The sequence below is a fragment of the Laetiporus sulphureus genome, assembly GCF_001632365.1.
Source record: "Laetiporus sulphureus 93-53 unplaced genomic scaffold LAESUscaffold_11, whole genome shotgun sequence".
NCBI classification, from domain to species: domain Eukaryota; kingdom Fungi; phylum Basidiomycota; class Agaricomycetes; order Polyporales; family Laetiporaceae; genus Laetiporus; species Laetiporus sulphureus.
Genome location: NW_024468520.1, coordinates 79,535 through 101,335, shown reverse-complemented (window position 1 = coordinate 101,335; position 21,801 = coordinate 79,535). Strand labels below are relative to the sequence as shown.

Below are 21,801 nucleotides of genomic sequence, written 5' to 3'. Positions count from 1 at the left end.
TTCGACCACAACGGACTGTGGTTAACCCTCTGCTCTTCGTGAATGACAAAGACCTGACGGACTCTCTTAATGGCCGCCGGCCTAAAGGCATAAATTTCTGTTCGAGATTGTACACGAGATTGCGTCTGCGCGCCTTCTACTGCCGAGTCTGACATCGCCTCGACGGCCATCTCATCTGCATCAATCTGATTCAGATACCTCTCTCCTACTCTCTGCCGCTGTAAAGAGGATTCCCGGAGCGACCATAACTCGTGTAGTTTCTCCAGAGAAGACACTTGATTGCGCGGTCACCATCGAATGTCCATGATGGCTACAGCAACACCTGACTCTGATGAACATGTTTTACGAAGGGTACAGTCTACTGGTGATCTTCCAAGCAATCCTGCGGCTTCACGACCAAGCCGTGCGTCTGATGGCTCGACCCGTTCGGAGGGCCAGGTTTCCCGACTGTTGCGAGCTATGGGCCCTGATCAGACCCTTCCACGACTCGACCCAACGACTTCGCCATCATCCACAGAGGAATCCGAGAGCGGTCATACACGAGTGCAGGTCCCGGCATCTCGTCCACCGTCTCGTCCGCCTTCGGTACGCAGACCAGACGAGGACAGAAGACCAGAGGACAGATATCGTTCTCTCCCGGACAGATTAATGGAGCTTATAGGATTCTCTGGGCCACATGCGAAGGAGCGGAGGGAGCTAATGTCACTCGTTTGGAACATCTACTTTACTATAGCTCAGGTATGTCGTATGTCTGCTTGACACTTGACATAGTGCCGATGTCGTTCATGACACTAGTTCGTGATCATTATCACCCTGCTGGCGTACTCCGCCCACACTGAGAGCCCCACGAAGCCTGGTCTGACTGAGTGGCAAGCATGTGACAGGCCCCTAGGCGTATGGAACGCTATCTGGCTGATAAGAGTCGCGCTGGGATGTACCTTGTCCGTCTGGTCTTGGAGAAAAGAACAGGCTGCTAGGTTGCTGTACGTGACTCATGCCGTAATTATGTCGGTCCTAGTTGATACGTATGCTAGTCAGGCGCAGAGGGAAAGAGATGAAGATCGAGAAATGTCTTCTTCGCATGCTCGTCCTGCAGCAGCAGCAGCTTTGAGGCCAAATACAAGCAATGGCAACAGTCCGGCCACTTTCGATCCTGATCCTCCTGCTAACTTCAGACGCACACTGTTATATTCCCGGTATGTCGCTGTCAAAGTATCGGAGGGGACCTCATCTGATCGTATTTCTCTCGCGCCAAAAGGTTAACCTTACTGGCAACATTCTTTTCCTTAGCATGGTTTCTGACCGCCCACATTCTCGAATATACCAGCATCGATACTTGCAGGTACTCTTCGCCTCATCTATGGTGGCTGACATTCGGTATCTTGTGCATTCTCTACGTCATGATCATGGAAATCTTCCTGTTGGGTCTGCTTGTCTTCGTCTTCGGTCCTGTAATCTACGTAAGCTTTTCACAGCAGTCTGAACGGGACGATCACTTACGCACGTCTCTAGTTACTATGGAGCATTCTGCTACTATGTCTGGGTCGACATCCGCTGCAAAGCTCTCAACAAGTTGATAAGCTGCCCAAGTCCGCGGTCGAACAGATCCCTCTCGTGCTGTACATCCCGCCTCCACCAGAAGACCAATCCAGCGACGACGGTCCCAGCAAGCCGACACCGATCACACCATCGAAACATTCATACCCTCCTAAACCCGCCAATGCCTTCACGAGGCCGAAGCGTCGCTTCACGTTTATGCGTAAGCGGAAGGGCAAGGGCAAGGGCGGAGTCACGGGAGGTAGCCTAGACGAGAAGGGCGGAGGCAGTACTGGAGAACACGCTAGTGCCGGCACAGATTCGGAGAAGCAGGCCTGGGAGGACAAATGGGAGCCGGGCGATTACCCATTCGTGAGGCTGGAGGGCAACCGCGCCGTATGTGCAATCTGTTTGATGGACTTTGAGGAGCCAAGGAGGATCGATGAGGGCGAGGAGAGGAACGTGGCGGAAGCGGTCGCGGTCGCGGTCCCAGCGCCTCGTAGCGCTGCTGTAAGTGAGTCGGATATTCTGGCTGAGGGCGCGATCCCAGGAGGATTCCTGGGAGGGGACGCCTGGCAGGAGGTGCAAGTTGAGCGTGTGTCTCAGGAAGAGAGGGATCATCTCAAGCTGGATGATGCAGGCGAAGGACCACAGCCGTTGCGACTGCTGGGTTGCGGACACGTTTTCCATGTGAGTTTTCCCATTGGCACCCCTCTTACAGATCGTGCTCACTTTGTGCTATCGTTGAATAGCAAACCTGTGTGGACCCCTGGCTGACCGACGTCTCCGGACGATGTCCCATCTGCCAGCGTCCGGTTGAGATTCCCAAGGATGCTGGAAAGAAGAAGAACCGTGCTCGGCGGACATGATAACACGCAGCATGTTCTGTCATCTCGGTTTACCTCCTCTTGCTGGCCATGTCGTTCGTCTATTTTATTCGGTGTCGTGCATTCCGTTTCTTTATGCCTCGGTCGTTGCTCCCCTTGTTGTCGATAATAATCACTCTGATTGCGCAAATCTGGATTCATGTAGTCTGTACCATCAGCTTATCCTATGTGTTCACCATCGCTCGTGTTGATTGGACTTACTGGACATCGCTTAATTTATGTAGTACTACTTTCAGGCCGAAATCGCCTTACGTTGTCAGATCGCATAGAAATCTAGCTCCCACCAAACATTCCAATAAAGCAATGCGACACTACACGCAGCAGGAACGGACAGCATATGGCATGAACAGCTCTTCACCACATCTACGTGTTCCATCCATTCATCTGCGCCGGCGACGGACTGCCCCACCCAGACGCAGGCCCGCTCCCGCTCCCACTCCCGGCACCCCATGCGCCGGCACCTCCTCCAGCAGCCGGACTGCCTCCCCACCCCGTGGCCCCACCCCCACTCGCACCCCCACTGCCACCCGCCGGACTACTCCAGCTCTGCGCGGGTGTTGCCCCCCATCCAGCAGCTCGAGGCGAAGCGGCACCGCCCCATGCTGACGCTCCGCCTGGCGCAGCAGGGCTACCACCCCACCCGCCGCTTTGTGACCAGCCTGCTGCGGCCGAGTGTGTTTGGGCGGGCGGGATGGCACCTAGGCCGCCGGCTCCGTTGGGTCCTTGTTGGTTGACGGAGAGTCCCCCACCTTGGAGGGCGTCGATCTCTGGTTCGGGCTTGAGGCCGAGAATCAGGTTGGCGAGTTTTGTTTGCAGTTCTTGCAGACCCTACGTACGAGTTGCACAGGGATGAAGATCTGAGCAGGAATTGCGATGAAGATAGCGTACCTTCATAACCACTTCTTGTGGGCCCAAGCTCCCATCCGTCTCGACATCAAGGTAGAAGCGATTCGCCTTCGCGTTATAGTCATACGGCTCGTCGTCCCGCGGCTCCTCCTCCTCCTTTGCGTTCTCGCTCAAGGGCCACTCCGCGCGTGCATTTGTCTCGTACCAGTAGGTGGTGTGCCGGAGCTTGTTGTGAGGATCGTACTCGAATGCCACTGCAGAGCAGGGCGACCATTTTGCGTGCTCTTTTGCGATGCCCTGCAGAATATATGCGTAATTCTGCGATACGCAAAGGTAGTCACAACGTACCTTCTTGGCTATACAACGCAACTTGATCGCTTGTCCCTTGCGAAGTTTGCAAATGAGAATGGGAGGCGCAGTAGGGTCATCTGAGGGTCCTCCCTCAATTAATATTACACGATTGACGTGTCACTATACGCGCCTTTGCCAACTGGCAGCCCGAAATTCGCATCCCGCTTCCCAAGCTCGTCTCCTCCATCCGCCTCATCGTTCCAATTTTGTCCACCTGGCCGTGGCCCTATAAGATCAAGATGTGCACTCGTGACGTCCATGGTGACCGACTCATTGCATGCGACGTCGAGAGAGAGCTCAACCGCGCAGAACTGACACCATCCAAGACATGTGCAATCCTGGAAGTAGCATTATAGTGAGACCCATGCAGGACAGGACGAGACCGTACAGATACGTACTCGTGTATATCGCATGCCCTCGTCGCAATTATGGCTGTTAAGTGGGACCATGCCGAGTCGGTGTGCGATGAACTCGTCCGGCAGCACGGAGGTGTTTGTCTCGACCTCGACAATGTCAATGGCTATCGAGAGCGTGTCAAGGACATGCGACAGCATATGCTGCTGAGCTATGCTCACCGACTGTCGGAATGTCTGCCATCATGACACGGCGAAAGGAGTTGGCGAATCTAACCAATACGAACGGTAAGCAATGCAGGACTCCACGCAGGAAGAAAGCAAAGTTATGCGCACGCAAGGTCAACATTCTCGAGAACAAAATTGACACGGTCCCTCTTCAGCTCGCGAATGCGCACGATGGGCTCGAGATCTTGAGACATGGCAGGAGAATGGAGAATTGCGAGAGAGGATGGTGTGGCCCGAATGCTATGGCCGCGCGGGCGTCATTAGCGCCCATTGAACGCGGCTTAGGCGGTCTTACGTAACAGAGATGCCGATTCTAAACTCAGATCAACTCGTTCGCGGAGTGCAACCACCCCAAATATTAATATTTGAGTCTCGTCAATCCAATCTTTATCTGCTCTCAACATGCTCTCAACAACTATTATTATCCAATCAAATGCTAGTGTGGCATGTTTATGATGCATGTCATCAAGAAGTGGCATACGAAACCCCCAAGGTGACAAACAGTGTCAACATGACAGGTATGGGTCTCAACACCGAGGAACCAGAGGTGGCTGTGAGGACAGACGCTTTCTCGCTGCCCCACATTTCGAAATTTCGGAAATAGGTATGTACCGTTCGTGGCGTAGCCCATGCAGAGTCGTTGCCTGCAATCATGTGAGTCGTCGCTAAACAAATATCCCTTGATTCACTTACCTCCGAAGAACGTTCTGCAGGGATTGTAGCAAATTGAAACAGGTTCGAAGAGAACAACGGGATGGGCTCACGAGAAGAAGAGACCGCCGATGTTGATGTCCGTGCTGTTGCGGTATTGCAAGTTTTCTTCGTTGAGTGCCTCTACGTCATTGTAACTGGAGTTGCAAGGGAATTTCGCACTTCCAGAGACAAAATTAAAACGGGAAACTTACTATAGTGCGACCTGTCCATTCGCCTTCTCCGGTGGGTCGTTTAATCGAACGAGAAGGCTGATACGGTTCCACCTTGGACACAAGATGTTTAGCGCATACCGAGAATATCAAAGGAGACAGGCTTACTGTCCAACAGCAAAACCAAAGGACCCACGGTCGACGCTCGTGCCGTATCCATCAGAATTGCAGAGGAAATTAGAATCGGCACAGAGATCCTTTGACTCAAGAAAATACGCATACACTGCCAAGAGACGATATGCGCTCCAGATGAGCCATGAATACGTCAATATCAGCGCGCACCTTCGCCCTCGCCGTCCGTGCGCCACATGGCACGCGCGCTGAAACAATCCGAGCCATTCGTGGGCTTGCCGCCGGAGCAGCCGTACACGTCTGGTCCGCCGCGAAGCCCGGGAAGCTTGCCGCCCTTGACCCAGTCAAATTCGGAGCCAAAGGCGACCTCATAGGTGAGCAGCACGGAGTGGAAGTAGGTGGTGGATGCGTTGGAGGAGTTCCAGAGCGTATAGAACTGTGCGCCCCCAGTGTCATGAGAGTAGCTGCCAGAGGGGTATGTGACCTGCAGGACCGATGCGTTGGAGGCAGACGCGGGCGAAGTAGATCCAGATGAGTTCGCGAAGGGGTCCGCGACAAAGGCGAGGTCAGAGCCGCCGTCTTGGACGTGGCCTTTGCTCAGAGACCAAGACGACGCAATAAAAGACTGAGCAGCTGAGGAGGCGAGCGTCGCAGACGGAAATGGCAGAGATGTGCTGGTTGTAAGCGAGTACTTTGATGCGATGGAGGATGGATCAGCAGAGGTCGCGCTGCTGGCAGCCCTGGCACCCAAGAGGAGCAGACAGGACACGAGCGCAGTCATAAGCATTGTCGTAGTCCGAAGAGAGCCTTGTGGCAGTAAGTTGACAGAGGTAGCAAGAGCAAGTAGCATCCAACCGTATTCGCAGCATTCAGTCGTCGGGAAGCCCGACGGTACTGGACATCTGCACGTCAGAATTTTGACTGGCTGATCGCCAGATTGAAATGGCCACAGCCAGCCGCCATTGAGTCCCACCCAGCGAGCTCAGACCTGCCGGGCCAAACAGGACTCCAGGGCTACAAATGATTTCTTCTTCTATATGTAGTCGCCTCTACTTCGTCGCAAAAGTCTGTCCTTTGGTATTCTCGCTCGCTCGAAGATATGAATCCAATTTATAAGGCGAATAATTTGATTGGAATTGATACCTGTAGAACGATACTGCACGAGGACGTCGTGAGGAATACCTCGGATAGAGGGGATTCTGCTCTCGACCGCGACGTGGCCAGGTGCGGTTCATCAGAGCGCGACTGCGAAGCGAACGGATGCCACGCTCCTCCGTCGAGATGCTCGATGATGTCGTCCGGAAGTGGTGGGGTCTGAGCACGTTCAGGAAGAATAAGGAAGCGGAGGCTCCCTTTGAATCGTTGCTGCCCTTCGTGCCAGTGAGTCTGTTGACGGTGGATGACGAAACAACTTCTCATCCATTCTTGCGTGCGTTCTTTAATAGACAACAGTAATACGCGCAGAGTGTCAAAGAGGCTTGCAACAGTGTACTATACGCATCGGCCAGTTCCGGTCCACGGGCGGACTACGAGCCGCTTTGCTTTGGCCACAAGTACACCCACATATGGTGAGTACTCTCTCTTTGATTGGCATTGAGCCTCAGTCGAACTGCAGGGAAGATCGCACGATGTGATGCACATGTAGGCACATCGTATTTAGGAGTCTGACACCGAGCTTGGGGGCGCGAATTGCCTTGAAGAGCCTTATTGTTATAAATTTCGACGCTCAGCAATAGGCTATACGGAGACGTCCGATATCAACGATTGTCATCCTTTGAACTCTATCTGCCATCATGATCATGATGGGGAGCGGGCGATATAATAAAAGACACGATCTTCACCGCCTTCGTGACTTCGTTGCTTGAACCTACGCTCGGTCGAGGGCCACTGATCCAACTTAGAACCACCATAGCACTCCAATGAACGATCGCTGATATGGTACCATCTGTCGCGCTGCTCATTCGACCCACATCGCCCATGGCTTCTCGCACGCGCAAGCCCTGGACGCCAGCTCATGCCATGCAAGGCCCGAACAGTTCAGAGCACAGAGTGCTTTCGACCTTGGCCAAGGCCGCACACCTATACTCCGCGACGGGCTACTCGCATGTTATACATTCCCTGGACCGAAATCGCCTCGATAGAAATGATTTACTGCATCTGACTGGCGCAACAACGAGGATCCATGATCGCGCCTCGCTTGTAGCTTTTAAAACGCGTCTTGGCAAGCGGGTTTGGCGACCAGCGACGGAGAAACGCCTCGTAGAGATCGAGCATAGCAATTCCCCCACTCATGTCACAGTGCGCTATACAGCAGATCCGGACACAGTGGGCCAGAACCTCTCCTTTCCGAATCATTGCCATGGGTTTTTATACTTTTGGTGCCCCCCGCATCTTCCGCCGCTTAGACACGAAGTACGCTTCCGTCGCATTCCAAGTCCCGAAGTGCGAGCGTTCGACTACGGCTCAGACCTCAGGTTTCCTAACGGCATGGAGTGGCGGATTCCGCTGCTCAAGATTGTCCAGGACAAGCCCTACATGATGCTACAGCACATGCTGCGACGAGACAATCTCATCTCGGACACGTTGTTGAAAAAGATTGCGGGTATGAAGTATGGTAACGGGACACGTATGAACCTCCAGGTCATCCACACGACCAAAGAGTCATTCTTTGTGGACTTCGAAAGTCCTTACAACCCCATATATGTCGATGACGGCGATGTCATCCTCCCTTGCAGAATCCATTCTGCGCTCCGCGACAACCGGCTAGAATATCGGGATCTCGCCACATACTCTGGTAAGTCAACTTGCGCGCTGTCCATTATCTCTCGCTGTTTCGTGTTTTGCTGACATATGTTCTCAGGCTCGGCGGTGCTCAAATTCGAGCGGTCCTTCTACAAGGGCAACCGTGGCCTATTGATGCGCGTCGTGAAGGTCGTTGTACCGTTCGAATGCGCTATCCCTAACTACGATCGCTATTACGAAAAGCCAGAGAGAGGGAAGCTGCTGATGCGGGCTGGCCGGCCGATCATGCTCCACGTCAATGAAAACGTGAGGGAGTTGCATGCAATGGCCTATTCACTGCTGTTCAAACGTGGTCTCGAGCCCGGATGAGCGTTCTCTGGTCGTCAGGCGGGACAATGGTTGGTGATTTTGAGGACATATATTGTTGGTTTCATGTGCGGTGACAACTCATGGCGCTTGATTGACGAGCATCTTCCGTTTCGAGTTTCTTGCATTCTGGACATAAGTCATTGACAGCATTCACTGATCTTATCTTGGACTTGTATACTACTTCCTGCACTCCGGACTCATTCACCGGACTGCATCGTGCTTGAGTTTGACCTGATGTTTAGCTCACTGTGTGTATGTGATGTACGACGTATAGCTACGTACGACTCTGTATATAGAGGATTGTAACCGTCATGTGCGAACCAATAGGGTCTGCTTGATTCAACGTGACGCGTCCAACGCGGCTTACCACTAATGCATAAGCACCCCGAGCTCTTTCCCTTCCGTTTCTCACTGTATTTTTACTGGCATCCTTCACCTCTCCGAGGCAGCAAAAAGCCTGAATGATGTTTGCTGCTGCACGCATCGGACGAACGAGCGCGGCGACGCGCTCGTTCACGCGTTCGCTTGCGTCTCTGATCCATACTCCACCGTCAAGGAAGAGGTACGAGAGCATTCGAGTGCTTTACCTCTCGCGTTGTTGAAGATCGTTCAGCCCTACAGGTATGTGACGCTAGCTATACTAAGCTGCTGCAAAAGGTAAACTTCATCTCGCGAAGCGGTCATCATGCTGAATATGGGTGGGCCATCCACCGTACGTTCTCCGCTAGCCTTGTCTCACATATGACTTTTCACGCTTATTCCTCAGGTCTCCGAGACACACGACTTCCTCAAAAACCTCTTCTCGGACGCTGACCTCATCCCGCTGCCATTCCAGTCCATCCTTGCGCCAATCATCGCCAAGCGACGCACACCGCAGATCGAGCAGCAGTACACCGACATCGGCGGGGGCTCTCCCATCCTGCGCTACACGAACATTCAGGGCGAGCGCATGGCCGCACTCCTCGACGAGCTGAGCCCCACGACCGCACCGCACAAGCACTACGTCGCGTTCCGATACGCGAAACCGCTCACGGAGGAGACGGCGCGGCAGATGAAGGCAGACGGTGTCAAGCGCGCGGTCGCGTTCACGCAGTACCCGCAGTACAGCTGCAGTACGACGGGCAGCAGTCTGAATGAGCTGTATAGGAGGGGCAAGGCAGGCGAGTTTGGGGACGTGGAATGGAGCGTGATCGATCGCTGGGGAATGCATCCAGGTTTTGTCGAGGTGCGTTCGTGTCAATGTCAACGCGAATGAAATCCTCAATTGTGCTGTGCGCAGGCTGTCGCGCAAAATATCGAGCGTGCACTTGCCAAATTCCCCGAGTCCAAGCGATCGGAGACGGTGCTATTGTTCTCCGCACATTCACTGCCCATGTCGGTCGTAAACCGCGGGGATCCGTACGTCTTGGAGGTGTCTGCGTCCGTGTCCGCAGTGATGGACCGCCTCAAGCACTCGCACCCTTACCGGCTGGTGTGGCAGTCGCAGGTAGGGCCCTCGGCGTGGCTAGGGATGCAAACCGGCAAGGCACTAGAGGGTCTCGCGAGGCTCGGACATAAGCAGGTGGTCTTAGTGCCGATCGCATTCACGAGTGACCACATCGAGACCCTGTACGAGCTCGATCTGGAGTACACAAAAGAAGCACAGGAGGTGAGGAGCTGTCGCGGGACGCTAGTCTGACATGGCATGATGGATGCTGATGGGCGCTGTACATAGCACGGCATCGAGGTGCACCGGGCGGAATCGCTGAACGAATCACCGGTGTTCATCAGGGCGCTGGCAGACCTCGCTGCTGCACACCTGGCGGACGTGGGGGTAGGACGGGCGGGATACACGAGCGTGCAGATGGGGCTACGATGCCCCGGGTGCACGAACGCTACGTGCGGGCAGCAGAAGGCATGGTTCGCGCGTGGGGGGCGCTAGCGACAGATGTGGGCACAGCGTCCGGTGACGAGGCTTCGATGCTTACGCTTGGGAGATCGGGAGGGAGGGAGTGCCGATGTGGTCATTGTCTTCGCTGTGAAGGTGGCTGGACTGGGGGGCGGTGCGGTTGCAATAGTACCGCAGGGAAGATTGGATAGGCGATGAAGGATAATATACGTACTGGCGGAAGAGTCCGATTGTCCGCGTCTGCAGTGTCCGACGTTGTCGCGAGATAATAATGAGATCAGTCGGCGCCATCGCACGTTCGATTTCTGTGCCAAAGGAGGTTCTGTCTCCGCCGCCTTGTCCACAGCTGCAGCGCTAAGTCACTCTCGGCAGCGCCTCGTATTTATCGTAACACGAACGTAATAAATTGAGCAGCACTCGCCTTCCGCTTTCAGGCCTGCTTCGTCTCTTTCGTCCTCCATGGCCACCACCGTCGTATCCGCCCCCGGTAAGGTCCTTCTCGCAGGAGGCTACCTAGTCCTCGACCCTGCATACTCGGGCGTCGTCGTCTCGACCAGCGCACGTTTCTATACCGCCGTCAGATGCGAGGCCGCCACCGTCGCTCGAGCACAGGCCAATCGCCCGATTCAGATCCGCGTGCGATCGCCCCAGTTCGTGGACGCGACTTGGGTCTACTCCGTTCACTTTGACCACAACGCCGTCCGCATCGAGCACGACAAGTGAGCATCATCTCGAGATGTGTGCATAAGACCTGACTGACGCTCTCTAGCGCGTCGACTCCGTCGACGAACAACAAGTTTGTGCGCCTTGCTCTTGAACGCACGCTTGTGCTCGCGCTCGAGGCCCGCGGTGCGGGTGCTTTGCAGAATGCTCTTTCCTACGGCCTCGACATCACAATTGTCGGCGATAATGATTTCTACTCTCAAAGAGCACAGGTAGCTAGGCCATGTCTCAAGTCTCGAGTCTGCTGCTGACGCGTATACCTCCATCAGCTAACGTCCAGGAACCTCCCTTCCACCCTTGCATCTCTCGCCCAGCTACCTCCGTTCAGCTCCACCGGCGTGCGCCTCCCGGAGGTGCACAAAACCGGTCTTGGCTCCTCCGCGGCGCTCATCACCTCGCTTGTCTCCAGCCTGCTCATCCATCTCGGCGTCATCCCGCGGGATTCCTTTGACACTGCCGTCGAGTCCGCAACTGACGGGCGCCGACTCGTGCACAACCTTGCGCAGTATGTGCACTGCCTCGCACAGGGGAAGATTGGCAGTGGTTTCGACGTGTCCGCCGCGGTGTTCGGCAGCCAGCTCTACACCCGCTTCGACCCCGTGGTGCTCCAGCCGCTCATGGGCGATGATGCCGTGAGTCCCGCGCTCTGCGGTCTACGAGTGCCTATCTGATTCTGACCGGCGACTTGCCTGCACCGCAGTCATCACAGCCCCTCCTGCCTGTGATGTTGCCGTCAAACAAGGCATGGAACTACCGCATAGAGCCGTTCAAACTCCCGCCTCTCACGAGGCTCATGTTGGCTGATGTAGACGCGGGGAGCGATACGCCCTCGCTGGTGGGCAAGGTTCTGGAATGGCGCAGGGAGAATAGCACAGAAGGTTCGTCCTCGGCATGATCCATATAACGTTGTGCGATTCTGACACCTTGTGGCATGCAGCGAAGTCGCTCTGGGATTCGCTCAACATTTTGAACTGTGCGCTGAGCCAGACCCTGCTCAAGTTGTCCGGGATGCAGGCGCGTGATGCGAAGGCGTACGCGAAAGCGGTCAAATACCTCTCAACTCTGCAGACAATGCAGGTACGCGCACCAGATGATGGTGAGGAGGTGCATGCATTTACAATCTCGTTTCTAGTGGCTCGCTTTCAATCCCACTGTCTCCGACGCCAATCAAAAGATCATGGATGTGTTCGCGGAGGCGCACCAGCTAACGGAGGTGTGTGCAATGTACCTGATAGATCGTCCAGTTACTCACAGGCATGCACGGAAAGGACATCCGCGCAAAAATGCGAGAGATGGGCGAGCTGTCAGGCGTGCCGATAGAGCCGAAAGAGCAGACGGAGCTGCTCGATGCATGCGTTTCAGGTGCAGGCGTCATCGGCGGTGGAGTGCCAGGAGGTGCGCGTTAATTACACTAGCGTCTTATTGCGCGGCTGACTGTTTTTGCTTTTCATTGCAGCGGGCGGATATGATGCGATCTGGCTACTCGTTCTCGACCCGACCAATTGCCCACCCCAGGAGCTACCCTCCAGCAGGGTCGAGGGCGTATGGGCAAACTACAAGTCGCTCGACGTGTCCCCGCTCTCGGCATCCGAGAGTGCCGCGAAAGGTTTGCGGCTTGAGGATGCAGCACAGGTCTCGGGGCTAAGTGCACTTATTGACGCTCCGTGGTGACCGGGCAGAGCCAAGGACATCATAGCGCACGATTATTAGGTCTAAACTTTACGAGGATTTCCCCCACAAATTTCCTCCAGGGTTACCAGAAGCAGTGGAGTCCATGCACGAGTCTAGTCCGATCAGGTTACATATGCAATCCCCTCCGAACCTCCGTGCTCACCCCTTTCGCACCGTTACTGATCATCGAATGCTAGTATGCGATGCACCACAGCGACATAATGTATGTACCTGATGTTATGCACATATTCGCGCATTTCCTTCGGGTGTCCAGACCTTTTGTAGCGCGGAGAAAAGCGAGATGGCCATGATGACCACACCGAACACGACGCATGCGATGGCAGGCAGCTTCCCACGGGAGTACCATGCTGGGCCGAGGTCAGCGAGGCGCAGGTAGCATGCGGCAGGGAAAATGAAGGCGAGCGCGGTGGCGGAGGCGCCGCCGGTGATTTCGAGCATGACGCCGAGGTCACAGGTAATCAGGGCAACTGGGAAAGACAAGCGAGGTTCAGAAAAAGAACGCGTTGGAGATAAATAAGACGTACTGATCATGGAGGAGCAAAGGATGACTGAAGTGAAGAAGACATGCCGTTGCATGTTGAACGGCTCGTGTGAGAAAAAATACTGCTCGATGACCTGCGCTCACAATTTGAGCAATGAGGATGCTGATTGAGGCTGTTCACTTACCTCTCTACATACGAAGAGCTCCAGCGGAAGAGTGGTGAACATGTTCAGCCCGAAGCAGAATCGGGCCACATTGATGACCGTATCGTCCTGTTGATATACGTGCTCAGTGACGTCCTTGAAGACGCAGTAACATAGACAGCTTACCCCCGCAAAGTTATTCAAGATGTTGCCTTGCGTCTTGTCGGTGAACACAAGATAGGCAGAGATAGCAAGCGTGCAGCATGCGACTAGCGAGAGCGCGGTCGATAAATGCGTCACCTTCGCGAAGCGGTCCAGCGTTGGCGTCCGCAGGCTTCCATAAATAAGCAGCGAATTGTGGTGGCACACGAACGCGAAGCTAATCACGCCGATCGCGCGGAACACGCCAGGCTCGATCACCGTGAACCGGGCGGAAGGGTCGCCCTTGAGCTCAGCCGGGACTCGGGGCCCCTCGGCGAGTACCGATGCAACGATGATGAGCATGCCGAGGAGAGCGAGGATGGAAGCGCGCGCGAGCTTGTCGATCGAGCGGTATAGTGAGAGGGGATAGGAGATGCATATAGTACAGAGTGCGATCACAAACTGGCGTTTTGTTAGGAGAGAGAGCACGGGTATCGTCTCGAGCTTGGGGAATAGTAAGCGAATGACGTGCGGTATGGTGTCGCCTGCACGGATTACTTGGTGGGTAACGAGATCTTAGAGGATGGGCACTCACCGATGATGATGCCGAACGCACACATACCGCCGAACGCGAATGCAAATTGGAAGAATGATACTGCTGCCCGCCCGCTTGGGCCAAAGCAATGATGCATGATCTCGATGTAGGAATTGCGTCCGCTTAGCTTCGCGTTCACCACGATCAGACGGATTGTCCAGTCCGTCACCCCACATAGTATTACGAGCAGGATGATGCCGGAGACAAACCCAGCTTGACGCATGGCATATGGTAGACCTGAAAGGAACGCAGGCTTCAGTGACATGTTCGGTTAAATGTTGCTAAATGAGATATACCAATAATGCCTGGAAATAATACGTTCAGAATCAGACCAATGTCAATGGCATTGAATTACCTGCGCCTAGGATGGAGTTGGCCATATTTGCGACAGAGTCAAGCATCCCACCGCCCTCAAGCCGCTTCGCCGCCAGAGCCTCCAAGTCAACGTCCTCTTCGTCCTCCTCCTCTGCACTTCCATCTCTTCGTTGCAGCTGTAACGCACCATCGCTACTTCTCCGCGCCGAGGCCGAGTCGAGCAAGCCTACTAGCAACGGCGTAGACTGATCGCGCAGCCGTCTTGAACGCGAAGACCTCGATTGCGGGGTTGACTCAAGCTGTGCGACAGTCTCATTGTCAAGGTCGTCGGTATCTAGTTCAAATTCTGAGACAGTTCAGGTCTTTCTTTGCATCTTGACATAAAGTGAACCGACTCACGCACCGGCTTCGCGACTCTCAAATGTCGACCTGAGTGGTGGGCCAATCACCTGGACGTCCTCCTGGAAGCGGACGTGTCCAGGCCTGCTCTCTGGAGAGTCCGGGATGCTGAGGGCAGAGGATTCGTCTAAATCGTCCTCATCCTCTACCGAGAATAGCACTTCGTCTGAGTGACGCGGCGATATGTCCTCAGAGCGACTGAGCAATGGCTGCGAAGCAGAGCCATCCTGGTCGCGATCACGCTGTTTGGCTCTACCAAGCATTGCCGTGGATCATGGAGTAGGTCGACGTCAAAAAATGCAAGATATAGCGAGAGCTGCGGTGAGCTGCGGTAGGCGGAGTGTGGAGGACCTGGAAGCAGCGCACAGGGGAAAACTTGCTGTGCTTTCGGAGGTGAGGCTGTCTCACACAGCGATGCCGCACAATTCCAAAGCCTCAAAATATAGAAAGCCCCAGACAGTGGAAGGACACAAGTAAACGTAGAACGAGTCGGTAGGTTCCCGTCAAGAGTTAAGAGTACAACGAGAGCGCTCGATGCATCCACGTAGATGCGATGAAACGATCGTAGTACTTCCTCAAGCAAGAGCGAGCGGCTACAAACAATATTTGACGAGTTGAGAACAGCTTATTCTCTGATCAAGGACAGTGGGCGCGACAAGATTAGATGCTGCATTGCATGCTGTTGGACGTTGCGCGTGGCTGTCGCTGTGGCGGCGTACTCAATCGCCACGCGAGCCGGCATCAAAAATATACTTTATTTTGCTACTGCTAACTCCTCTCATGCATCTCATTTTCGAGCTGACTCTCGGGGCCCGCTTGGAAGTTATTTGGGCTTTCCTTGCGAAGTTTGCTTGCTTGATATCTGGATTTTCATTCGACGATTTACCTCACCAGCCGAGAGTCATTATATGTTGTCTGCTTGCGTCCCGGACTTGCGACTATATGGGCGCGAGTGAGGGCTCCGAAGATGAACGCTGAACATTGAACGAGCGTGGCCATCCTGTGAATATTCACACTCAACGTACGCTAACGCGACCCAACAGGGCAGGCCCACGATGCGTCTGCTCGGGGAATGGCATCAGCGACGAGCGAGGGACGTCCCTCGGATTCTGACTTACAGACGGGACGTCCATGCGATTGGTTTCGTGATGTGTAGTTCGCGCGTGTGGGACATATCACGTCGGGATGAGTTCTTCCACCTGGTAGCACTCGTGCACTTTACGGAACAGGTTTATGCCCTTTCTCATATGGGGACAGTCGGCCAACACTGCATGGGCACATCCAGACAAGCGTGCGTCTCGCAGGGTCGACCGTCGTATCCGGTCCAGAGAAGGTCGGGGTCATATATGCGAGAACCAGTCTGAACATGTCAGTGTTGTCCGCAAAGATGTGGGGTACGCACCGGGTGACTGCGTGTTGACCTCCCGCAAGAGCTGCTGCGCGCTTCAGGTGAGCGAAGGTAGTGATCGAATGGGCGGCGGGACTGGAAGTTTTCAGTGGAAGAAACCTTCAAGGAGCCGGCGCATTCGTGTCTACGTGGCGTGCCACAGGAGAACGAGTGCCTGATATATATGATGGAATGATTCTGACGGATACATGCTGAAGATATCTGTCGATACCACTCCAAAGTGGACATGCGATGCGTACGGTCCAGCACGGGTGCGTCTAATGACCGCACGAGTCCAGAGGATGTGGGCTCGGTCCTGTGGGGAGGGTGTGAAGGCGAGAATGGTCATCGGAAAGCGAGAAAGGTATGGTGCGTACTGCGTCATTGCGAGTCGACCTCGCTAGGGTACCGGCGCGCGTCGGGCTGGGGAATGCAGGCGTCGATCGCCATACGTCGCGAGCTGGAGACTCGAGAGCGTGTGATGGTATGGTGCTCTCACAGGAGCTGAATGCAAATTCTTCGAGCGAGGTAGCGTGTTGGGGAGTAGATTGGAGCGAGCGCATCCGTCTGCAAATAGATGCGAGTACAAGTGACCGAAAGTTGATTGAGCAGAACACTCAGGAACGGTCGAGTGCACCGCGGCACTTCACTAGCCCGCAGCCGGTATGTTAAGCATACCTCTTTGTAGAGGGCGAGAACGCCTGCATCTTGTATGGCAAGATGCATGTTCTCCTAAGCTGCAGCTCTGGCCCAAATTGTCATGCACTTTCGCTCACGAACAACACCAGAATGTCGATCACCTGCTTGACTGAGTCGGACGTGGAGAGCTGGATCCCAGCTACCGTGCGCGATGGGTGGCGTAATATGGACAACAACCCTTCAAGCACGTCGTCGCCCATGGCGGTCGCATCATCTTCGGCTACTATGTCCTCAGCTGCAACGATGAGTGTGCGTGCAAGCACTATGTCTGCGGTAAGCAGCAGCAATTTCCTCCTCCTGAACCGTCGCACAGCAAATGCAGTAGCAGGATGCCGAGTTCACCTCGCTCAAGAAGAGCTCGAGCTTCACTGATGAGCTGCCGCCATTCAATTAGCTTATTCACACGAACATACTGATGGAATACATCCTACAGATAACGAAGAGGCATGTATGAACGGTGAGTTCGCCCAGTGCATGGATGATGCGTATGTCCCCCAGAAGTGCAGCCCCAGTCTGGACAAGTCCGGCATGTCAGTGACCTGCATGACTGAATCAGACATCGCGAGGCAGGCACATCTCAGCCACGAATGTCACGGACGGCATCATGCATGGACAGCGGCTGAGTGCACGTCGCTGTGAACTGGGTTAGTAGGACGTAGTCACGACATTCACGGTATCTCAGTCCAAAGCTTGCATTCGCATTGACAAAGGATGACATCGGTTGTAGCATAAAATACGTACTTCTCCCTCCCTAATACATGCCCACTCTCTGTAAGCACCGGTATAACTGGTAACGAGCGATGAGCGATGAGTACTTGAGTGACCGAAACGAGAACCCAGACATGAGCACACATTTGGTCTCACTGCAATCCACGTCATGTCTCGTCCACACAACACCTAAAGCCAGGGCGGCCACAAAGCATGCGCCTCCTCAACACAAACCAGCGGCAAAGTAATGTTGTATGCATTTTCATACAACAGCGTCTCGAAATTCACCGACTCGAATTTGCCATGCAGTTGGTCCTTCACAGCTTGATGAGGTCTCCAGTGTTCACTTGGATCATCATCGACATCGAGCAGCCCGACATGAAGCCGTTTTACGCCAAGCTGCGCATGGTACGGGAGGACCGAGTCCAGGATGATGTCACAATCACTATCATCCAGGATGGCGATTCGAAGCGTCGTCAGTGCGGGGCAGACGGGCGGGTCGGTTGGCTCTCGGAAGAGTGTGAGTGCATCGACGATCTTTGTCAGGCCCTCAATGTTGACGGAGAGTGTCTGAAGCGCGGTCATCTGCCTAAGAAGGTTGCAGACACATTCAAGATCGGGCAGCCTGCATGCATCCCGCTCAAACGTGCACAGACGAGAGATGCTAGAAAGGGGAAGGATCCGTGGCCAATCGAGTGTGGTCCAATCTTCGAGGGTCATGCTTTCTCCGAGCTCAAAACGGAGACCAGAAGAGGCTCCAGTGACGATGGCGACGTTCGGCTGGAAAATTGAGGTCCTAATGCAGTTCTTTGGGTTGCTTCAGGGCATTCAATGACCAAGTGGACACCAACTCTAAAACTCGCTGATTATCATTGCACCTTTTTCCGCATTTGATTGAGACAGACACGTCTTCGTTTAGCTGAGCATCCCGGAAGACATAATCAATGACATCGGCCCACAATGCGATCAGCAACCAGCGCAACCGAGCGAGTGACACAGGCTTCGTTTCCACAGCCTCAATGTCCTCTTGGTGGTGTGGGTTGTCATCGTCGGCTACACCTCGCAGGATAAGATCGACTAGGTTTGGTGTTCCAGAAAGCAAGCTGCGTAATTTGATGGGAGCTTTGGGTACGTTGCAACAGTCGAGAGCCAAGAATGTCAATTTGGCGAATGCATTGCTGGGCAGCCAATGCACATTTGACAGTGACAGGCGCTCCAGACATGGGGTGTGATTGTTGAAGAGTTTGATTGACCCATCTGGCAACCCGAAGCTCAAGTCCCCCTGCAACGCGAGAGACCTGAGCGAGGGGCGCTGGCATTCGAAGGTTCTCACGTGCTGAGGACCACATCCAGTATAACTCTTGGATTCGGGATGAATGCTCCACATTTTGGAGAGCGTGTGCAACAGCAGAAGAAGGTTCCAATTCGCGGCAAGCCAGCACCTTGAGTGGGCCTCGACCGGACCTTTCCAGCAAGACCTGGTCTTTGTGATGCCAATATGTCTCAATGGTGTTCCAGAGCTCCCGGATCCCCAAGGCAACCTCTTTCCAATGGCAGCAGACAAGCATGAGATGGACTGCTCTGTCTTTTTGAACCCAAGTCGGGTTCCATACGATCGTTATGTTGTTGCATTGATAGCGTGTCCATCTGTATTCAGCCAGCTTGACGGTGCAGGTCGTCACGAATATCTCCCGGAGCAGTTCAGCGGGAAGACGATTGATCGTGACACAGGCATTCCGGTCACGCCGCTCAGCTTGAACCGCAGCGATCTCGGCCGCCTTGATCAGCCCTTCAAGACGCTTGAGCATATGCCGTTACATGAGTTTGTTGAGTTTGTTGAGCTGAACTGGGAGCAAAGGTTACTGACCTCAGGTGCGCTGTGTACAATGAGATCGCGGTCAGTATGTATAATGATATAATCGGGGCAGGCAGGGATGCACCGTTGGGAAGTGTCCTTTTGCTCGAGCTTGGCAGACTGCATCTTCACCAAGTCCGATGCGTTCAATTCTTCGAGCGAAGGTATCTTCTTACCACGTTTCTGACCTGACGCTGTCGGTGAATTTGACTTTGCGATGGCAATGTTCTATGAGGAGAGCCGAGGTGGCAGGAGCAGGCAAGGGAAGCAGAAGTGGACGGGCGGAGAGTGTCTGAGTGACTGGAGATATATATATGCATGCAACATGGCCCAGATGTCACGTTGTGGCTACGGTTAAATATCGTGTGGCCACGGCCACAGCCACAGATGGTGGGGTTGGCCACTGTGGCAAGTCAGCGACGCGGATGCTCGCGTCCACATGTGGACATCGGTTGCTACATATTCATCATGTGTGGCAGACATGAGTCATGCCGTTCACGATACAGAATGAACGCACAAGTATGAGGTGCCGGCACGCTCGTGCATCCACTGGCATGCACCCCCTCAGCGCCGCCATCCTTTTCCCTAGCTGGCCGCCGTCGTGCAACCTACACCGTAATTGCGGCCGTATCACTTGAGACATCGAGCGAGCGTACAAGAAGGGGTTCTGCCGCCTGCGTAGTGGGCGCATGGGCACACGGTCGGCGATGCTGCAGCAAGCCTGCCGGGTGGACGTCCTTGGGTGTCGTAGTTCTCGACTTTACGTACGTGAGCTCGTTGTCCGCACTACATTCGCTCTGCATGCGACACACTTTGAAGCATGAGAGTCTGTATGGGGAGTACTGGTAGCGAACCTGTCGGCGTGTGGGACATACGGGAGTTCGCACTGTGGGACATTGGGTGGGCAGAGCCAAAGTAGGGTTTCGGTTGCAGCTGAGGAGCTTGGGTTGGTCAGAAGAGAAAGGCCAGCATGTTTGCACGAAGCGTGGCGTGACGAGGTGTTCATCGAGGGCAAGAGCGCTCCTGCTATGGTCGTGCTCGCCGCAGACCCTGTCTGCTCGCGTCTGGACTTGTGACCACACGGGCGCGAGTGAAGGCTCCGAAGATGAACGTTTGTGGGTCGATGATCTAGCTATAGCGTCTGCGCTGTACCGCCACTACTACTCACCAGAATGCGCAGCGTACACATATGCTGCGAATGACGGACTCCGTGGGGCTCTCGTGAAGTGAGTGGTGCGCGGTGCACGCCGAGCTCTCAAGCTCAAGTATCGTTCAATCATTTCATTCTCTCTGCGCTACTGTATCCCTTAGCCTCCATCTCTTTTCATATCCAGGTATCTTGGCCGCGTCTCACCGGCGACGTAAGGCGAGGCCACGAGCATGCACTGGTCCGATCCTACCTCCACCAATGTAAGCAACAAGCGAGTGTTGTGGGAAGCTGGCTTATGGCCAGAACTCGGGCAGAGCTTCAGCGCGCGCAACTCAACAGGGCAGGCCCACGATGCGCGTCTGCTCAGAGAAACGGCGTCAGCGACGAGCGAGGGACTTCCGACGGTAACTTACAAACGGTGCGTCCATGCGATTAGTTTCGTTATATACACTTCGCGCGTGTGGGATATACCACATCGGGATAAGTTCGTTTATAAGGGGTTTATTCCAGTTGTCAGGGGGGACAGTCGGGCAAGACTGCATGCGCGCATCCAGACAAGCGTGCGTCTCACAAGGTCGATCATCGTATCCAGTCCAGAGAAGGTCGGGATTGTCATCTGCGAGAACCAGTCTGAACATTTCAGCGATGTCCGCAAAGACATAAGTGCGGTGCGTGCCCAATGATGGTGGGTTGACCCCCGCAAGGGCTGCCGCATGCTTCAGCCCAGATGAGCGAACTTGATGGTGATCGAAAGGGCTGCGTGGTTGGAAGTTTCAGCGGAGAAAACCTTCAACTAGCCGGAGCATTCGTCTCTGTCTGGCGTGCTACGCGAGAACCAGTGCTCGATATGGATGATTGAAGAACCGTGTGCTGTTGGGAGCGCTGACGGCCATTCTGATCACGCTGAAGATATCCGTTGACAGGGCTCAAAGTCAACATGCAATCCACACGGTTTAGCACCAGCGCGTGTAGTGACCGCACGAGTCCAAAAGGGTGGGCTGGGTCCTGTGGGGGATGATGTGAAGGCGAGAACGGTCATCGGAAAGCGAAAAAGAACCTGATCATCGCGTGCTGACCTCAAAGTCAGTGTGCCTGCCATGCGCTTTGGCTTGGGAGCTGCAGTCGTCGGTCGCCATACGTTGCGAGCTGGACATTTGAGAGTATATGATAGTGCTCTCGCAGGAGCCAAGGACAGATGCTTCGAACGTGGGAGCATGTTGGGAGCAGATTAAAATGACTTCGTCTGTGTGCAAATAGATGCAAGTGTAAGTGACCGATTGGTTGAGGAGAACACTTACTGATAATCGAATGCATCGTG

The 21,801-nt window shown here is 54.4% G+C and overlaps 11 protein-coding genes across 11 annotated transcripts; 6 read left to right on the top strand and 5 right to left on the bottom strand.

The window, feature by feature from the left end:
• The first annotated feature begins 194 nt into the window (after positions 1-194).
• On the top strand, positions 195-2,542 carry LAESUDRAFT_61526 (uncharacterized protein). The gene is made up of 6 exons (XM_040903204.1): positions 195-738; positions 796-983; positions 1,035-1,196; positions 1,259-1,460; positions 1,513-2,226; positions 2,289-2,542. Exons 1-6 carry the CDS (start codon positions 298-300, stop codon positions 2,403-2,405), a joined length of 1,824 nt encoding a protein of 607 aa, XP_040766059.1. The 5' UTR covers positions 195-297; the 3' UTR covers positions 2,406-2,542.
• Positions 2,543-2,786: 244 nt separating this feature from the next.
• On the bottom strand, positions 2,787-4,395 carry LAESUDRAFT_735917 (insert subdomain of RNA polymerase alpha subunit; the record flags this gene model as incomplete). The annotated part of the gene is made up of 7 exons (XM_040910642.1): positions 2,787-3,251; positions 3,312-3,566; positions 3,618-3,697; positions 3,751-3,958; positions 4,019-4,140; positions 4,196-4,245; positions 4,310-4,395. The coding sequence occupies 7 exons, from the start codon at positions 4,393-4,395 to the stop codon at positions 2,787-2,789; spliced, it is 1,266 nt and encodes a 421-aa protein (XP_040766058.1).
• Positions 4,396-4,753: 358 nt separating this feature from the next.
• On the bottom strand, positions 4,754-6,031 carry LAESUDRAFT_676296 (polysaccharide lyase family 14 protein; the record flags this gene model as incomplete). Its single annotated transcript, XM_040905620.1, has 6 exons — positions 5,407-6,031; positions 5,233-5,347; positions 5,107-5,178; positions 4,966-5,049; positions 4,895-4,908; positions 4,754-4,845 (listed from the first exon to the last, which is right to left on the bottom strand). Coding segments are annotated over exons 1-6 (954 nt in total), but the record flags the coding sequence as incomplete, so codon positions are not given.
• Positions 6,032-6,888: 857 nt separating this feature from the next.
• Positions 6,889-8,670, top strand: LAESUDRAFT_811416 (uncharacterized protein). Its single transcript, XM_040914310.1, has 2 exons — positions 6,889-7,990; positions 8,057-8,670. The coding sequence occupies exons 1-2, from the start codon at positions 7,132-7,134 to the stop codon at positions 8,305-8,307; spliced, it is 1,110 nt and encodes a 369-aa protein (XP_040766056.1). The 5' UTR covers positions 6,889-7,131; the 3' UTR covers positions 8,308-8,670.
• Positions 8,671-8,992: 322 nt separating this feature from the next.
• LAESUDRAFT_649110 (ferrochelatase) lies at positions 8,993-10,228 on the top strand (the record flags this gene model as incomplete). The annotated part of the gene is made up of 4 exons (XM_040904151.1): positions 8,993-9,019; positions 9,074-9,532; positions 9,587-9,955; positions 10,022-10,228. 4 exons carry the CDS (start codon positions 8,993-8,995, stop codon positions 10,226-10,228), a joined length of 1,062 nt encoding a protein of 353 aa, XP_040766055.1.
• A 426-nt stretch (positions 10,229-10,654) lies between these two features.
• LAESUDRAFT_649404 (phosphomevalonate kinase) lies at positions 10,655-12,589 on the top strand (the record flags this gene model as incomplete). The annotated part of the gene is made up of 8 exons (XM_040904176.1): positions 10,655-10,914; positions 10,965-11,130; positions 11,188-11,550; positions 11,619-11,796; positions 11,856-11,995; positions 12,051-12,131; positions 12,187-12,313; positions 12,375-12,589. 8 exons carry the CDS (start codon positions 10,655-10,657, stop codon positions 12,587-12,589), a joined length of 1,530 nt encoding a protein of 509 aa, XP_040766054.1.
• LAESUDRAFT_723803 (amino acid transporter) lies at positions 12,585-15,441 on the bottom strand. The gene is made up of 8 exons (XM_040908481.1): positions 14,689-15,441; positions 14,326-14,631; positions 14,267-14,275; positions 13,971-14,207; positions 13,421-13,920; positions 13,277-13,363; positions 13,135-13,225; positions 12,585-13,077 (listed from the first exon to the last, which is right to left on the bottom strand). Exons 1-8 carry the CDS (start codon positions 14,945-14,947, stop codon positions 12,827-12,829), a joined length of 1,740 nt encoding a protein of 579 aa, XP_040766053.1. The 5' UTR covers positions 14,948-15,441; the 3' UTR covers positions 12,585-12,826.
• A 71-nt stretch (positions 15,442-15,512) lies between these two features.
• Positions 15,513-16,067, bottom strand: LAESUDRAFT_723802 (uncharacterized protein). The gene is made up of 2 exons (XM_040908480.1): positions 15,803-16,067; positions 15,513-15,745 (listed from the first exon to the last, which is right to left on the bottom strand). The coding sequence occupies exons 1-2, from the start codon at positions 15,856-15,858 to the stop codon at positions 15,589-15,591; spliced, it is 213 nt and encodes a 70-aa protein (XP_040766052.1). The 5' UTR covers positions 15,859-16,067; the 3' UTR covers positions 15,513-15,588.
• A 79-nt stretch (positions 16,068-16,146) lies between these two features.
• LAESUDRAFT_723801 (uncharacterized protein) lies at positions 16,147-16,715 on the bottom strand. The gene is made up of 2 exons (XM_040908479.1): positions 16,449-16,715; positions 16,147-16,387 (listed from the first exon to the last, which is right to left on the bottom strand). Exons 1-2 carry the CDS (start codon positions 16,632-16,634, stop codon positions 16,217-16,219), a joined length of 357 nt encoding a protein of 118 aa, XP_040766051.1. The 5' UTR covers positions 16,635-16,715; the 3' UTR covers positions 16,147-16,216.
• A 202-nt stretch (positions 16,716-16,917) lies between these two features.
• Positions 16,918-17,194, top strand: LAESUDRAFT_723800 (uncharacterized protein; the record flags this gene model as incomplete). The annotated part of the gene is made up of 2 exons (XM_040908478.1): positions 16,918-17,005; positions 17,070-17,194. Coding segments are annotated over exons 1-2 (160 nt in total), but the record flags the coding sequence as incomplete, so codon positions are not given.
• Positions 16,994-17,553, top strand: LAESUDRAFT_723799 (uncharacterized protein). Its single transcript, XM_040908477.1, has one exon. The coding sequence runs from the start codon at positions 17,221-17,223 to the stop codon at positions 17,407-17,409; it is 189 nt and encodes a 62-aa protein (XP_040766049.1). The 5' UTR covers positions 16,994-17,220; the 3' UTR covers positions 17,410-17,553.
• The last annotated feature ends 4,248 nt before the right edge of the window (positions 17,554-21,801 follow it).

Coding starts and splice junctions, on each gene's coding strand:
- LAESUDRAFT_61526 (XM_040903204.1), top strand. CDS start 298: ATGTCCATGATGGCTACAGCAACACCTGACTCTGATGAACATGTTTTA. Junction 739..795: donor TCTACTTTACTATAGCTCAG/GTATGTCGTATG, acceptor TCATGACACTAG/TTCGTGATCATTATCACCCT. Junction 2,227..2,288: donor GTTGCGGACACGTTTTCCAT/GTGAGTTTTCCC, acceptor ATCGTTGAATAG/CAAACCTGTGTGGACCCCTG.
- LAESUDRAFT_723799 (XM_040908477.1), top strand. CDS start 17,221: ATGAACGGTGAGTTCGCCCAGTGCATGGATGATGCGTATGTCCCCCAG.
- LAESUDRAFT_723801 (XM_040908479.1), bottom strand. CDS start 16,634: ATGCGCTCGCTCCAATCTACTCCCCAACACGCTACCTCGCTCGAAGAA. Junction 16,388..16,448: donor GGTCGACTCGCAATGACGCA/GTACGCACCATA, acceptor CCCTCCCCACAG/GACCGAGCCCACATCCTCTG.
- LAESUDRAFT_723802 (XM_040908480.1), bottom strand. CDS start 15,858: ATGTCCCACACGCGCGAACTACACATCACGAAACCAATCGCATGGACG. Junction 15,746..15,802: donor ATCGCATGGACGTCCCGTCT/GTAAGTCAGAAT, acceptor TTCCCCGAGCAG/ACGCATCGTGGGCCTGCCCT.
- LAESUDRAFT_811416 (XM_040914310.1), top strand. CDS start 7,132: ATGGTACCATCTGTCGCGCTGCTCATTCGACCCACATCGCCCATGGCT. Junction 7,991..8,056: donor GGATCTCGCCACATACTCTG/GTAAGTCAACTT, acceptor ATATGTTCTCAG/GCTCGGCGGTGCTCAAATTC.
- LAESUDRAFT_723803 (XM_040908481.1), bottom strand. CDS start 14,947: ATGCTTGGTAGAGCCAAACAGCGTGATCGCGACCAGGATGGCTCTGCT. Junction 13,364..13,420: donor TCTTGAATAACTTTGCGGGG/GTAAGCTGTCTA, acceptor GTATATCAACAG/GACGATACGGTCATCAATGT. Junction 13,078..13,134: donor CCTTTGCTCCTCCATGATCA/GTACGTCTTATT, acceptor TGTCTTTCCCAG/TTGCCCTGATTACCTGTGAC.